Source organism: Danio rerio, chromosome 7, assembly GCF_052040795.2.
Source record: "Danio rerio strain M-AB ecotype USA chromosome 7, GRCz13ab, whole genome shotgun sequence".
NCBI lineage: Eukaryota > Metazoa > Chordata > Actinopteri > Cypriniformes > Danionidae > Danio > Danio rerio.
In genome coordinates, this window is record NC_141027.1 from 70890001 (window position 1) to 70907439 (window position 17439).

The window sequence follows — 17439 nt, forward strand, 5'->3', positions numbered from 1 at the left end:
TGAAGTTACTGTATGCTAAATTAACTAAAAGCCATTTTTAAGCATTCATTTATTCATTTTCTGTTTGGCTTAGTCCTTTTATTAATCCGGGGTCGCCACAGCGGACTGAACAGCCTACTTATCAAGCACGTTTTTACGCAGCGGATGCCCCTCCAGCTGCAACTCATCTCTGGGAAACATCCACACACACTCATTCACACACACACACACACACAAACACACACTCATACACTATTTTGTCTTTGGACTGTGGGGGAAACCGGAGCACCCGGAGGAAACCCAGGCGAACGCAGGGAGAACATGCAAACTCCACACAGAAATGCCAACTGAACTGACCCAGCCGAGGCTCGACCTAGCGACCTTCCTGCTGTGAGGCTCGAACCAGTGACCCAGCGACCTTTTTGCTGTGAGGCGACAGCACTACCTACTGCACCACTGCGTCACCCATTTTTAAGCATATTTCATAAATTACAGTTGATTGAGACTGACCTCAGAACTAATTTAAGGACAGTTATTTCTTACTGAAGCAAGGCAACAAACTGCATTTTTGCTAACTAAGCTGCCAACACCCAAAGGATGGGTGCTTCTGCAAGGTGCCAATCTCAAAACTCAAAGCATTACATGAAAATCTTCTAAATCTTCCTACTGAAGCGAAGATTAAGCTCTAACAGGTCTTTCTATTAACGTTAAACAACTAAGTTTACTGTTATTGTCAACATTTCCCTCTCCTTATGCAATCCCACACAAAGCAGGCTGGGAACTACAAATCCCCTAACCTAGTAGGACCAACACAATTCACTTAAGTTACTTTAATGGTTTACAAATTTAAGTGGACTGAACATGAAACAGAAATTGGCTGAAGAAATTAAAAGAATTGTGTTGTTTCAGCTCATTATAAACAGCTAGTTTGAACAAGCATATTTGTTTTGGGTGTAGTAAAATAGATGGCATAGCAAAGTGTTTTTGACCATTTTTCTGTTTGTTTGTGTAGATTATGACAGTTTAAAAGATGTGTTATCATTCTCTAATACAGTTTTTAGTTAGTAAATCATCCATTCTTTTGCTATTACATGTTTAAAACATAATCAAATACACTGAATAAAATATTTTTGCTACTTGCTCAAACTACTTATTTAAAATGAGCTGAAACAACACAATTGTAGAGATTTTTTGGGGACAACTTAATATTTATGTTTAACTTGCTTAAATTTGTTAAGCTCACTTAATGGATTTGTGTTAGGACAACCTGAATGAATTGTGTGGAACCCTGCATTTTTTACAGTCCAAGTGGAACAGATCTCTTCGTGTGGTACAAGTGTAAGCCATAAAATATGCTTTTAATAAAACACATGTTTGCTGTGCAGAGCAACTATCCAGTGCTTGCATAACATAAGCAAACAACTGACAACCTCATATCAGCCTAGGAGATAACATTATACATCAGCGCACTAAAGAAAACAACCTTGTCCGTACTGACACTGAAATTATATAAGACTTTATCCTATAATAAGTCATTTTGCTAAACCATAGACTGTCCTACACTCTCAGAAATAAAGGTAGAAGAGCTGTCACTGGGGCAGTACCTTTTCAAAAGGTACATATTTGTACCTAAAGAGTCCATATTGGTACCTCAAAGGTACATTTAGATACTGATATATAGCTTTGAGCTACCACTAAGGACTCTTTGGGTACAACAATGCACCTTTTAAAAAGGTACTGCCACAGTGACAGCTCTTCTACCTTTATTTCTGAGAGTGTATGAACTTTCCCAGCATATTCAAATGTCATGAGTTATCATATTTAGCACATATACCCTACGGTTCCTATCATATGTGTGTTATCTGTTATCTACGGTGCACTTTGTTCTCTTACCATACACATACAAGTTGAAGTCCTCCTGAATTATAATATATTTTTCCCCAATTTCTGTTTAATGAAACAAGATTTTTTTTCAACACATTTCTAAACATGATAGTTTTATTAACTAATTTCTAATAACTGATTTTTTGCCAATATTTTACTAGATACTAGTATATAGCTTAAACTGCAATTTAGAGACTTAACTAGGTTAACTAGACAGGTTAGGGTAATTAGGCATGTCATTGTATAACAATGGTTTGGGCGAAGCAGTGGCGCAGTAGGTAGTGCTGTCGCCTCACAGCAAGAAGGTTGCTTGGTCGCTGGTTCGAACCTCAGCTCAGTTGGCATTTCTGTGAGGAGTTTGCATGTTCTTCTTGCGCTCGCGTGGGTTTCCTCCGGGTGTTCCGGTTTCCCCCCACAGTCCAAAGACATGCTACAGGTGAATTGGGTAGGCTAAATTGTCTGTAGTGTATGAGAGTATAAGGGGGACAGGCCCAGACAACAGGCCGGCCGGAATGTGTAAAAAAAAAGGTCTTTATCATATGGACAAGTCTAAAATGGCTTGTTCCAAAGAGCCGACCCTGCAACCATACGGGACTAAAGCCTGGTTTATACTTCTGCGTCAAGTGAACGGCGTAACTCATGGCGCAGGCAATGCGCGCAGCTGTGCATTTATACTTCTGCGCGCTGTCTCTGTTGGTCTGCATTAACACTTCCTAAACGCTAGTTGGCAGTGTGGTGTAAATGTTCCTCTGTGTCGAGTTTTTTTCGCTTGTTTTGCTTTTCCTGAACACTTCCTGGTTGTACAAGTGACTCAAACTCGCTCATTTTGAGGCAGGAACCGGCGGACGTGCAACAACTTTAACTATGAGGTAAACACAAAACAAAACTTTCCATCCGGAGCTCCTTCACGGGACTCCACACTTGTAAACAATCGCTCGCGCCATTCGCGCAGCTCTCGGTCCCGCCCAGACTCGTCAGAGTTACCAAGCCGACCAATCACAGAGCTTGCGCTACGCGTTGTTGCGACTTGTAGTTACATTTTTTGAGAGGTGCACGTCAGCAACGCCGACGGCCACGGCGAAGGGCTATGCGTCAGCGCCGTAGCATACGCCGGCGTTTGACGCAGAAGTATAAATCAGCCTTAAGGCAGAAGAAGAAGATTGTTTAACAATGGTTTGTTCTGTAGAAATTGAAAAATGGGAGAGGCATTGGCGCAGTAGTGCTGTCGCCTCACAGCTAGAAGGTCGCTGTTTCGAGCCTTGACTGGGTCAGTTGGCGTTTCTGTGTGGAGTTTGCATGTTCTCCCCGCGTTTGCGTTCTCCGGGTGCTCCGGTTTCTCACGGTACAAAGACATGCAATACAGGTGAAGCGGGTAGGCTAAATTGTCCGTAGTGAGTGAGTGTGTATGGATGTTTCCCAGAGACGGGTTGCAGCTGGAAGAGCATAAGCTGCGTAAAACATATGCTAAATAAGTTGGTGGTTCATTCCGCTGTGGCGACCCCAAATTAAAAAAAGAACTAAGCCGAAAAGAAAATGAATGAATGAATGAACAATTGAAAACAATATTGCTTATGAAAACTAATAATATTGATCTTAAAATGGTTTTAAATATATTAAAAACTGCTTTTATCCTAGTCAAAATAAAGCCAATAAGACTTTCTCCAGAACAAAAGTTATTATCGCAAATACTGTGAAAAATTCCTTGCTCCATTAAACACCATATGGAAAAAAATTTGACTTCTGTATGCCAAAGACAGGTTATAGCTTATGCTCTTCCTAAATCTCTAAACCTCACTCTTTCAGACAATCATCATGGCATCTGACAGGGTGAGAAAGCGCCATAAGGGCAGTGCCAATGGTGCCCAGACAGTGGAGAAGGAGCCATCAAAGGAGCCGGCGCAGTGGGGAAGAGCATGGTAAGTCACTCCACAGTAGGGCTGCACAATATATAATTTCAGCATCAATATTGCAAAGTGACCATCTGCAATCCTACAATAGTCATATCACAATAATAAACCATACATTCTCAAAAATATTTGAGAATGACTGAATAACACTATTACACATCTATTGTGTTGATGTGTGTAGGGAGGTGGATTGGTTCTCTCTGTCGGGTGTGATCCTGCTGCTCTGCTTTGCCCCCTTCCTCGTCTTTTTCTTCATCATGGCATGTGATCAGTACCAGTGCTCCATAAGTCACCCTCTACTGGATCTCTACAACGGTGACGCCACCCTGTTCACCATCTGGAACCGGGCTCCTTCCTTCACATGGGCGGCTGCCAAAATCTACGCCATCTGGGTCACATTTCAGGTTTGCACAATTACTACGGATGAAAAAAAAGTATTATTTTGTAAAAAATGGAATGGTTATGGACCTGAAATGTATGATTTGGTTGTGTCGGCTCTAGGTGGTGCTGTACATGTGTGTTCCAGATTTTCTGCATAAGATCCTTCCAGGCTACGTAGGAGGAGTTCAGGATGGTGCCCGTACACCTGCAGGTAAACTGAAATAAACATTATGTTTTATATTAACTGATATTAACAAACTGTTCAAAAACACAGGACAGTGATGATGACCTAACAAATCTTACCTTGATAAAGACTTAGGCTAAAACAAAAGATGTTGTGTTTGTGTCGGACACTGGGGGTCTGTTCTTCATAAGTGGATTACTCAGTTAGCTGGATTTGGATATTGACGATTTGACGTTTCGTTTTTCAAAGCTGATCCGAGAGTTGTTGTCATAGCAACAGTTCTGCTAGGTCAAACCTGATCGGGAGCAGGTTTAATTAATATAAGCAGGATTAGATCGGCTCGGTTCAAGCAAAGACAATAAAGTATGTTCCGAATTCTGATATTTTCTTACAGTAGTAGTTATGTACACTTGGGAAAATGATAAATATTTTAAAACTATATATATATATATATATATATATATATATATATATATATATATATATATATATATATATATAAAGTTATAGGTATTAATAAAATAAATAAAGTTATACACATTAATAAACTTATGCAATCTGCACCCTCGAAATGAAAGTTCAAAGACTGCCACCTGGTGGTGCAAAGAAAAAAAATTATTGATATGAACTTTTTAGATCGCTTTAGTACAATGGAGTTTTTTTTTTTTAAAGCAATAATATATTTATGCAGTCATAAACATGTTTTGACAGTTAATATGCCAGTGATATGATGCTTCACAAAAGTTGCAGACGCCTTTACCAATATCAAAATGCTTTTGTAAACAACCAGTTATTCTTTACACCGATTAAAAAACTGGCTACTATAATAAAGAAAATCTATTCAAAATGTTGAACTAAATACATTGATTTGCATTGAAATACATGATGGATACTCTTGACACATGAAAGTGTAAAGCCTGCAGCTCACAACAAATGTGGAAGGTTATTGCGTGTCATATTTAACAAACCTGCTAATTTGATGTAATTTTGCTCACATGGATAATTGAATATTAATCAGATGATGTCATTACGCTGCTGTGCCGTCAGCCAATCGTTGCATTGCTGATCATGATTTCGAGGATTGATAGATCTGTCCTTTACAAAACACGAAGCGATCTCAGATCAGTTTATTCAGACATTCTAATCTTATTCTCAAACTTGTTTGAAGAACCAAATTAGCAAGAGATCAGTTATCAAGATGAAAAGACCCAGGATCTGCCAAATCATCTTGAATCATCTTGATTTGTATGAAGAACGGACCCTGGGAAAGCAAATTGTTACTTGTTTATCTGCTGTGAGATCAGTTGACTATTGGTTTTGTGTGGCAAAAGTTATCAAAAACCTATTTCACTCAGGATATATGCGTGTGTTTCTCTTTCTCAGGTCTGATTAATAAATATGAGGTCAACGGTCTTCAGTGCTGGCTCATCACTCATGTTTTATGGGTGCTTAACGCTCAGCACTTCCACTGGTTTTCGCCAACCATCATCATTGACAACTGGATCCCTCTGTTATGGTGCACCAACATCCTCGGCTATGCTGTGTCCACATTTGCCTTCATTAAAGCGTATCTGTTCCCCACCAACCCAGAGGACTGGTGAGAAAAATTATTTCTGAACTACATACTCCATAGTTTAATTTAGTTACGAGTTTAGAGAGATACTGCACATGCCACACAGGCCTCTCTTGACCTTATTATAAATTAGTATTTTATAAATGATTTTTTAACCCTAGTGTTCTGTTCAAATTTAGAATGCATGACTCTATAGTGTCAATGGGACAAAAACAGCCACCAACATGATGAAAGGGTAGTACATTTTCCCAGAGTGTACTGTTGAATTTTTGAACATTTTCAAAGCATTTTCCTAAAATATTTGTCGAAATAGGGGTTACGCAGTGGCGCAGTAGGTAGTGCTGTCGCCTCACAGCAAAAAAGTCACTAGTTCGAGCCACGGCTGGGTCAGTTGGCATTTCTGTGTGGAGTTTGCATGTTCTCCACATGTTCGCGTGGGTTTCCGCTGAGTGCTCTAGTTTCCCCCACAAGTCCAAAGACGTGTGTGTGAATGAGTGTGTGTGGATGTTTCCCAGTGATGGGTTGCAGCTGGAAGGCTATCCACTGCATAAACACATATGCTGGATAAGTTGTCGGTTCATTCTGCTGTGGCGACCCTGGATTAATAAAGGGACTAAGCTGTAAAGAAAATGAATGAATGAATGAATGAATGAATGTGTCGAAATAAGATTTGTTGCCAAAAATCATTCCATTTGCTGAAACACAAAGAAAGTTGTGGCCAAATCAAGCCTCAAAATGACCCTAGACTGGATGAAAACATCCCTAACAGCACATGAGATTTAACAGTCATTTGGAAAAATATTTAATATTTTATGAACAAAAAAGAAAAAATTTGTTTTGTTTAAATTATGTTATTTATTATAAAATACACAGAAAATATGAGAAATTTTTGGAAATAGGCCCATTTTACAAGGTACCTGGAGTTAAACAATTGAGTTGTTGCATTTTTGAATCCCTTCAGTCGATCTCTGTGTCTGCCAGGTCCACTTTTAGCTTAGCTTAGCATTAATCATTATATCGGATTAGACCATTAGCATCTCATTCAGAAATTGTGCCTGCTGATGCCATGGTGATGGCAGCAAAGTTTGTTTATTATTATCCCAGAATCAGGGTAGATTTCATAGCCTTATTAATCTACAAAATAGGAACTCCTCACTTTTCTTTGGTCTTAGTACAAAAACACATTTTACTGGACTGTCCTGCTTTTAATGATTCCAGAAGACTTTTTTATGAAATAAACTTTTTTTAAAGGGCACCTATGGTAAAAAATCTACTTTCCAAGCTGTTTGGACAGATCTGTGTGTTGGTATAGTGAATAGACCGTCATACTGGGGTGATATGAACACACCCAGTCCTTTTTTCTCAATTTAACTACAAAAAAAGGGTCGGCTAATTGGAGCTGTTTTCAAATCGATCGCACATTACGTAGGTGTGCGTTTCCCCCCCCCCCCGCCCCCCGAATTGATTGACAGCTGCGCGCATTAACATGTTCCGGTAGTCACGTGTATATGTCAACAAGACTAGACAGACATACGCAAAGCAACCGGGAATAAAAGGTCTGTTCTGTTCGCTAGGATCAGCAATCATCATCAAATGTGATTAAGAGTAAGTTTCACATGTTTAAAGTGTTTTAAAACAGAGTATGTGTGTAATTAATTACAGCGATTTACTTCAGCTTTACTTCATCAGCACAGCCGCGTGTCAGAACAATTATATAAGAAGACGCTTCAATCCCGGTTTGTGGAAGTTAAATCAGGTTTATTTTGTACATTAGCATAACAGATATCCACACCGTACTTGAGGTTAGCCTTAACTAAGCTAAGCGCACTCTGTCTGTCTGCCTGCCTGCCTGCCTGCCTGCGTGTGTGTGTGTGTGTGTGTGTGTGTGTGTGTGTGTGTGTGTGTGTGTGTGCGCGTTAACTTTGTAACGATATTGTGTGTGACTCATCAATGCAACTTCACAATACTGATTAGTAAAGGTTAGTTCTTACTGTAGTATCTCACAAACGGTTTGTGAGACCTTCCTTTAAAGGGTCACAAAACGCCAAAACACATTTTTTGAGCTGTTGACAGTCGTATATGTGTCCCACACTGCTAAAAACACTATTAGGACACCTATATTTCACTAAAAAGTGTAAATTGGTTGTTTTTGCGTTATTTCAAGTAAATTCGTACTTCCGGTTTGAAACGAATTTTTGAAACTGCATCACGGTCATGACATAATAGTGTTGTATTCCGGCGTGCAGACTGGGCGTCTGTGCCAGAGTGAGTCTTATTACGTCTTAAAGTGTGATGCATTAATGCATGAGTAAGGCTTGGTTCAAACCAATCAGCGCGCTCTATTGTGCAACTTCATTAATATTCATTACTGTCACCGTGTTTACACGACAGAGACGCCACGTTGTGTTGGCAAAACAAGCGTTAAGTGTTGCTTTTATTGTTTGCAGCCGTTAAGTTTCGTTTTCATTTTCTCTCTGTGAGAGCTCATCTGGAGTCACGTGAGGATTAACAGTGTACGCGACGCTCGACAACAATAACTTGCGTGTCTAAGGAGGAACATTGTTTACCTGAGAGCTGTTCTCATCTGCAAACGCTGAGATCCGGATTTGCTTGTAGTCTTCTCTTCATAAAGATGCGGTTCTAGTTGCTGGTGATTGTCCTGTCTCTACAGATTTGGTAAGTGAGCGACCAGTGCTCTTTGTTTATTCAGTTTGTTCGTATCGAACTAAGTTAACTATTGCACCGAGTGCAAACATGTTAGCACCACAACCAAACTTTAACCTCGTGTGGGGTTTTTACCGCATTTTCTGACGCTACCTGTCGTGTGCATCTAAGTTTCTGGGAAATGCAGAGGTTTTTTTTCTCTCATTCGCCGTGCGATATCAAACATTGCATGAAAAATACAGGCTTAGAGCAGTTCCTCGAATCAAATATCTCGTTTGTCGCGAGGGGCATGAATGAATTCCCTGAATGAAAGAGCCAAACTGCTGTTAAAGTCCAACATTTAATAATTTGGCAAATAATTCGACTACAGATGTCCATGTAGGTTTAACACCATCACTTTCTCCTGTGTGTTTATTTTGACTCTGAAACTCGCGCGTGCCCAAATAGACTCTCCCACACCCTCCCACTTTAGTTCCTCCGACACTCCCCCTAAACAGAGCTGGACTCGCCCACTTTTCTGACTTTTTTAAAAGTAGAGGTGTGAAAACACCCTGCTGAAACAAGGGGGTTTCATGGCCCTTTAAGTCTGTCTGTTGTCTGACGCAGCTGAGGGAGGAGGCATGTAGAAACAGTAGGTGGGCAGAACTCGGCTTAAAGGCGCAGTACGACAAAACCACCCCCTGCTGGAAATCAGTATAAAACAGCATCTTGTAAAAGGTATAATGAAAAATCTGATGGGTATTTTGATCTGAAACTTCATATACACATTCTAGAGACGCAAAAGACTTATATTAAATCTGAAAAAGGGGTAACCTAGGTGCCCTTTAAAGGACATTTTTAGCTAAGTGACACCAGGAATTTATTTTTTGAATTTTAATCAAGTATTAACGTTAAAAATTTTATTTAATTTTTAATTCATTTGTTTGTTGATCTTTAAGTGTACATTTATTATGGAAATGTTCTTGCCATGAAAACAGCCTTAGTTGCTGAAATGGCATTAAATAAAAACTACAATACATTGGTCTTAGTACAATATAATTTCATTATTTAATTTATTTAATAATTTAATTTATTTTTAATTATTTAGAGCAAGACGCTAATACTCTAATCCGATTCAATTATTTATGCTAAGCTAAGCTGAAACTGGAGGATTCAAAAATGGTAAAACTCAATTGTTTACCTCCTGGTGACTTGTAAAATGAGGCTTTGTTCAAAAAAAAAAAAGTGGAGTGTTCCTTTAAATATAATGAAATATTCTCTTATTTTTATTTTTATTTTTGATCTGCAGTAAATTCACAGGCAACATGTTCTACAACTACATGATGGGAATTGAGTTCAATCCTCGTATAGGAAAATGGTTTGACTTCAAGCTTTTTTTTAATGGCCGGCCGGGTATCGTGGCATGGACCCTCATAAACTTATCCTATGCAGCTAAGCAGCAGGAGCTGTATGGTTACGTGACAAACTCTATGATCCTGGTCAACGTTTTGCAGGTGAGTCATTGAGCCGCTAGGTTTGATTTTAATTTTCAGATATTTCTACTTTTTTTTGTATTTGGCATTAAGTGTTTAAACCAAGATGCAATGTAAAACTTAGAGCAAAAGGCTCAAAAACAGCTTATATTAAGTTGATAGGCCAAAAAAAGAGATACACTTCTTAAATTTGAACTTAAATTAAAGAGATAGTTCACCCAAAAGTGAAAATTTACTCACCCTGATTCCAAACCTTAAGTTTCTTTATCTTGTGTAAGACTGGGGTGCCAAAACTCAGTCCTGGAGGGCCGGTGTCCTACAGAGTTTAGCTCCAACTTGCTTCAACACACCTGCCAAGATGTTTCTATCATACAAAGGAAGAGCTTGATTAACTTGAGTTTGATTAAGGTTAGAGCTAAACTCTCCAGGACTGAGTTTGGGCACCACTGGTGTAAGATATTTAGAGGAAAGCTGAAAGTCACTGACTTCCATGGTAAGAAAAACAAATACTATGGAAGTCAATCATTACAGGATTTTAGCTCCCTTTGAAATATATTATTTTGTGTTTAGCAGAAGAAAGACAGCCAAACAGGTTTGGAGGAAGTAAAGGATGAGTAAATGAGGACAGAATTTTCAGTTTGGGTGAACTGTGCCTTTAAATATGTTAATATTTTGCACCATCCTTTAAAACGCCCGGTTATATGAGTTGAATGATATTTAAGTGCTTAATTGAATGATTATGAAGCTCTATTTATTATGTAGGGGTTAAATGTTATTTAGTCTTTTCCAGCAGATGTGTACAACAGGTTATTCTGCAAAGTTTTAATCATGTTGATAATTAAGAGTGTTTCAATCAATGACTGTAAAAAATATGGACGACGCGACAGCCCTTTTTCCCATTGAACGCCTTGAGGGCAAAACGCCTGCTTGACGGGCACAAACTGTCGCAAAAGACTGCTGAAATTGGAGCCTTGACATGCGCAGAAGGATTGTCTGATGGAGCCAGAGGAGGAGCCGCGAAAATGAGCGGAGTCGAGCTTCCAACCAAACGCTTTATGTAAAATCAACCACGCCCCCCGAACTTCTCAGCATGCGTTTGCTGTCATATCAACACAAATGGATGTAATAATGTTAACAAATATGAGGGTTTTATATATTCAATCGCGCCACCTCCGGACCGCAGCGCATAACCTACTCGCGGCGTCGCGGGCTGATTCCGGCTCGCATGCGGCAGCGCCGGCTCGCTTGGCCGCCGCATCTGGCTCGATTGACTCGGGCTGGAATCGGGTAGTGAGTCCAGGCATCCGGAGTAGGTCCAGCAGAGGTAGTCAGTCTGAGCTCTGAGGGATAAGTCTCCGGCAGGCGAGAATCTAGCCGGAACTGTGTTTTGCTATCTGGGTGGCTAGGCGTGTTTCAGCAAACTTATAAAGCCCGAAAAAAGCCCTGACCTTAGCGAATAAACAGTGTTCCACCAGGATCATGTATGTCAGAAACTATAGTTTACTGCTGAACTCATTTTGTCATGGTAAAATAACAGAGAAATCGAATAATAACATTTCAGTCTCCTGCCGAAGCTCAGACGCGCTGCTTTGAGAAACTGTCAATCACAGCTGTCAATCACGATGACACGCCCAGCATTAAATTACTGCTAAAAACAAACTGTTTACAAAAATGAAGATCTGCACCTATTTCAGCACAATAACCAGTGCCTTAATCCACCTGAACCATCTTTCGGGACATTTTATTGCAAGTGTAATATTTTTTTTTATTTGGGCTCAAGTCTCCTTCATTAACACGGAGGAGGCAGGCTTTATGACTTGTACTACAGCCAGCCCCCAGGGGGCGATCTAACGGCAGAGACCCTCACTCAAACGCAGGCTTGCGGCACACTTGGTTTCAATACAATACATCCTACACAATGCTGTAACATTAGCCTTTCTAGAGTTAAAATAATGTAGATTTGTTTCACAAGTAACGTGTTTTGTTTGCAGCAATGCATCGGATGTCTTCTTTCTTCATTTTCTCATATTACAAATTTGACTTATCTTCTCTAAGGCCGTCTATGTAGTGGACTTTTTCTGGAATGAAGCCTGGTACCTGAAGACTATTGACATCTGCCATGATCATTTTGGCTGGTATCTGGGCTGGGGAGACTGTGTGTGGCTGCCTTTCCTCTACACACTTCAGGTACGCTTCTGAGCAGATTTTCCAGGGTCTGGTTTGTGTTTCATGTTCAATCTACAATTGCGGATTTATTATTTCGAGCCAAGTACCTCGGTGGCTCAGTGGTCGCCTCACAGCAAGAAGGTTTGCTGGTTCAAGTACCGGCTGGGCCAATTGGCATTTCTGTGTGAAGTTTGCATGTTCTCCCTGTGTTCTCCCACAGACCAAAGACATGCACTATAGGTGAATTGGGTAAACAAATTGGCCTTAGTGCATGTGTGTAAATGTGAGAGTTTATAGTTGTTTCCCAGCACTGGGTTGCAGCTAAAAAGGGCATCCACTGTGCAAAACATATGCTGGATAAGTTGGCGGTTCATTCGGCTGTGGTGACCCCTGATGAATAAATGGACTAAGCTGAAGGAAAATGAACAAATTCACCTAATGCACATGTCTTTGGATTGTGAAACACACGCGAACATGTGGAAATCATGCTAAATCTACACAGAAATACCAACTGGCCCAGTCAGAACTCGGACCAGCCTTCTTGCTGTTAGGGCAACAGTGCTAACCATTGAGCCACCGTGCCACCTCATTCTTCAGACTCAACATTGCATATATTGCGATGTGACTATTGCGGATGCGCACATTGCAATATCGATGCTGAAAAGATATATTGTGCAGCCATAATGTGGATTATGTAAAGTGGGTTTTGATTCATATTCTTGTTTTTTATTTAGGGTCTTTACCTGGTCTACAACCCCATCCAGCTCTCTACGCCCCACGCAGCAGGGGTCCTCATCCTGGGTCTGGTGGGCTACTACATCTTCCGCGTGACCAACCACCAGAAAGACCTTTTCCGTCGCACTGAGGGCAACTGCAGCATCTGGGGTAAGAAGCCCACCTTCATCGAGTGCTCCTACCGATCGGCCGACGGCGCCATTCACAAGAGCAAACTCATGACCTCTGGGTTTTGGGGGGTGGCGCGTCACATGAACTACACGGGCGACTTGATGGGCTCGCTGGCGTACTGTTTGGCCTGTGGAGGCAACCACCTACTGCCGTATTTCTACATCGTCTACATGACCATCCTGCTGGTGCACCGCTGCATTCGGGATGAGCACCGCTGTAGCAACAAATACGGCAAGGACTGGGAGCGCTACACTGCGGCAGTTTCCTACCGCTTACTGCCTAACATCTTTTAGATTTCCACCAATTCCCAGAATGCATTTCTGCACAGGACACAAAGGTGAAGGCCCTTGGCACGCCCCTTACTTCTGATTTTTTCCTTGGCCTTTTTTTATATTTCAATTATAGTTTCTAGACACGCCCCTTGCTGCTGACTGGCAGCGCCCTTGGCGTTTTTTGATATTTCAACTATAGTTTCCAGACACGCCCCTACTGCTGATAGGCTGCCCCCTTGGCCTGTTTATGATATTTCAACTATAGATTCTAGACACGCCCCTTACTGCTGATTGGCTGTGCCCTTGGCCTTTTTTTATATTTCAACTATAGTTCCTAGACACGCCCCTTACTGCTGATTGGTTGCGCCCTTGGCCTGTTTGTGATATTTCAACTAGTTTCTAGACACGCCCCTTACTGCTGATTGGCTGCGCCCTTGGCCTGTTTGTAATATTTCAACTATAGATTCTAGACATGCCTCTTACTGCTGATTGGCTGCTAGTGTGTGTACAGCAGGACAAGCACCGCTGTAGCAAAAAATACAGCAAGGACTGGGAGTGATAGACTACAACTGTTTTTACGGCTTATCTCCACCAATTCCCAGAATGCATTTCTGCACAGGACACCAACAGAAAACGACCAACAGAAAATGACAAAAATCTGAATAAAAAAAAAAAAAAAAACGGCAAAACAAACACATCCATAACGCAAGAAGACCTTGATCTGTTCTGATATTTCACCTATAGTTTCTAGACACGCCCCTTACTGCTGATTGGCTGCAATTGTGTTTTGGGACTTGATTCAACACTATGGTCAAAGGCATTTGTGAATATGTGATCCTGGACACTGAAAATAAGAGTCAGTTTTTGTTAGTGAGGAAATAAATAAATATGTTTTGATATATTTATGGAAGAAAAAGTTTTACATTTCTTCATGGAAAATGTAGTAAAATAAAACACACACACACACACAAATGGGGTCCAGGGTCACATGTTGCACCTTTAATTTTTACATGGCAGTGTAAAATTTTGAGAATGAAAGATTTTACTGAGATTATTTTGCTTGTTATTGAGTAAGTGCTTGAGCGTGTGTGTGCATTTACTATATATCAGTATATCAGTACAAGGTTATCATAAACTGGTTATCTTGATGAACTGCATTACAGAATGACATTTCAAAAAATGTCCTAAGATACTGTGATAAGCTTAAGAAATCTTAATGTTCTTGCCTTTGAATAAGCTCTATTCTTCTTCTTCTTCTTTTTCTTCTTCTTCTTCTTTTTTTTTTTTTTTTTTTTTTTTTTTTTTGATGTGCAGGAGACCTGAATGTATAGGTAATAGACCTCATTTTTGATCAGGATGTAAGTAGACAAAAGTCTAGAAGTCCAGAATATTCATACTACAGTTATCATATCTATTCATATTTTTTATTATATTACAAACTACTGAAATAAAAGTTTCTTACTTTGTTTTTGATTTTTCTCTTGGTGAATATATTTAAATATTACTCTCAAAATTCTTTGAATGAAAAATAAACATAAAATTTCTGTGTGGTAAAGGGTATTTTGAAATTCAGTAATTCAGCAAATAAATACATTGTCATTTATTTAAAAAAATATAATGAATAATGTTCATTCATTCATTCATTTTCTTGTCGGCTTAGTCCCTTTATTAATCTAGGATCGCCACATTGGAATGAACCGCCAACTTATCCAGCACGTTTTTGCCCATGTTTTGCACGTTATGCCCTTCCAGCCGCAACCCATCCCTGGGAAACATCCACACACTCATACACTACGGACAATTTAGCCTACCAAATTCACCTGTACCGCATGTCTTTAGACTGTGGGGGGAAACTAGAGCACCCGGAGGAAACCCACGCGAACGCAGGGAGAACATGCAAACTCCACACAGAAACGCCAACTGAGCCGAGGATCGAACCAGCGACCTTCTTGCTGTGAGGCAACAGCACTACCAACTGCGCCACTGCTTCGCCCATAATGAATAAGAAATTCAATAAAAATGATTAAAAACAGAAATTAGCTATCTATAATAAAGATGCCCAAACCAGGGCCCACAGGCCAAAGTTGGCCCATAAAACCTTTGATTTGGCCCGCCATCCCATTTGAGAAGAGAGGGAGAAGGTTGTTAACGTAACCTTTTGTTTGGTATATTTACCTTCAGCCCACAGCCCTCAATCAAGTTTGGTTTTTTGCCCTTCATAAGAAAAAATTTGGGTACCCCGGATCTATAATTTCACAATCATTGCCTTTTTTATTTGTTAGAAAATCTAAAAAAAAAAAAAATATATATATATATATATATATATATATATATATATATATATATATATATATATATATATATATATATATATATATATATATAATTCTAAACAATTTTAAACATAAAAATATATAAAGTGTATTATGAATTTTTTTCACATTAAACTGCTAATGTTCTACATTTCGTCACCTTAGGATTACAAGGTTCTATCTGACATTTTTGTCAAAATTGAGTTATTGACATATTCTTATTAAATTACAACTTATTTGCATTATGAGATGTTTTTTTTTAATAAGCTATTTACATTTTAAGACTTTTTATTTAAAAAACAAAAAAGGTTTTATCTACAAAGTGGAACTCTAGTTTCGCTGTATAAGGTTCTTTCTGTCAGCCAATCAGCATTTCAAATGCACGCACGAGGACCAATCTGGATCATATTTCTTTGTCATTTCGCCAGACTGCTCCATTGACAGCGGGAAAAACCAGAAACTAACAACAAATCATTCGACTAAATAATGCTGCACAGCACAACATTGAGAAGAAACCTGAAAAGATTTGTGTAAATGTGATTATATAGAGCCATTGTTATTTTGATATTGAGATGAAATATTTAATTTTACATTGTTGAAAATGTAAATTTTTTTACATTGTTTGAAAAATGTAATATATTAAATGTGAAATATTTTCTATTCCTGTATATATAGTCAGTGAAACATCTCTCAGTGTTAAACAACTCATTTGCTCACTGTCTGTTTTCTTTTAATGACTTTAAATTTTATATTAAGCCTTGAAGGGCACATACTTATTTAATTCATGGGACATACCTCACTAAAGACAATTCCATTGTTCAAATTCAATAAATATTCCAATATTAATTACATAAAATTGACATCTAATATATATATATATATATATATATATATATATATATATATATATATATATATATTTATATATATTTATATTTGGTAAAATATTTAGCACAGCCATGTATGCTTAATTTGAACAAGAAAAAACATTCATCCTAAAACATGAAAAGTTATAGAAAGAATTTGACTTGACATCAACATTTTGTTACAACACCGTTTTGGTTTTTTTAAATTAAATTAATAAGCAGACTGATTGTATGTCTTTATAATTAATGCTTCAATTAATGATCTCCCAGATAGAACCTTGTAATTCCAAACAGAAAATGACTTTTTAGAATGAGAAGGTTTTCTGCATTTGAGTACATTTATGGTCTCTGTCATATTAATGTATTAAAAAGCACTGTTGCATGCATATTGTTTGCTATATGGAATACAAAATTTTTGAAGCTCAATATCTCAAACTCATTCAAAACGCAGATAGAACCTTATAATTACAAGGCGGCGAATTGTTAAAAAAAAAAAAGAAAGAAAACGTTTTAGTCATGATGTTAGACCACCACTAGGTGGAGTCAGAGTTTTTCATTTAGCACAGCAACAAGACTAAAACACGAACACAAGCTGTACTTGCATGCAGTTCCAAACTTTACATTTTAAAAACATATACATTAATAACACTTAATATTTTGCAAGCAAATGGCTGATTTTACTGAATGAATCATGATTTTGAGCTTGATAATTTGTGTACTAAGAACTTTTCAAATATATACAGTTGAAGTCATAATTATTAGCCCCCCTTTAATTTTTATTTTTAAAATATTTGCCAAATATTGTTTAACACATCAAGGACATTTTCACAGTATGTGCTATAATATTTTTTTCTTCTGGAGAAAGTCTTTCGG

The 17439-nt window shown here is 38.7% G+C and overlaps 1 protein-coding gene across 2 annotated transcripts in view; it reads left to right on the forward strand.

The window, feature by feature from the left end:
- Window positions 1–14888, forward strand: part of dhcr7 (7-dehydrocholesterol reductase) — a 20110-nt gene extending 5222 nt beyond the window's left edge. Inside the window, exons 2-9 of one of the 2 annotated variants that reach the window (XR_015494612.1) lie at window positions 3667–3779; window positions 3952–4174; window positions 4272–4362; window positions 5719–5932; window positions 9861–10065; window positions 12100–12231; window positions 12945–13718; window positions 13785–14861. Coding sequence is in view for 1 of the 2 variants with exons in the window: in NM_201330.2 (NP_958487.2) it covers window positions 3673–3779; window positions 3952–4174; window positions 4272–4362; window positions 5719–5932; window positions 9861–10065; window positions 12100–12231; window positions 12945–13409 (1437 nt within the window). In the remaining variant the exon portion in view is untranslated. 2 annotated transcript variants of the gene reach the window in all.
- The last annotated feature ends 2551 nt before the right edge of the window (window positions 14889–17439 follow it).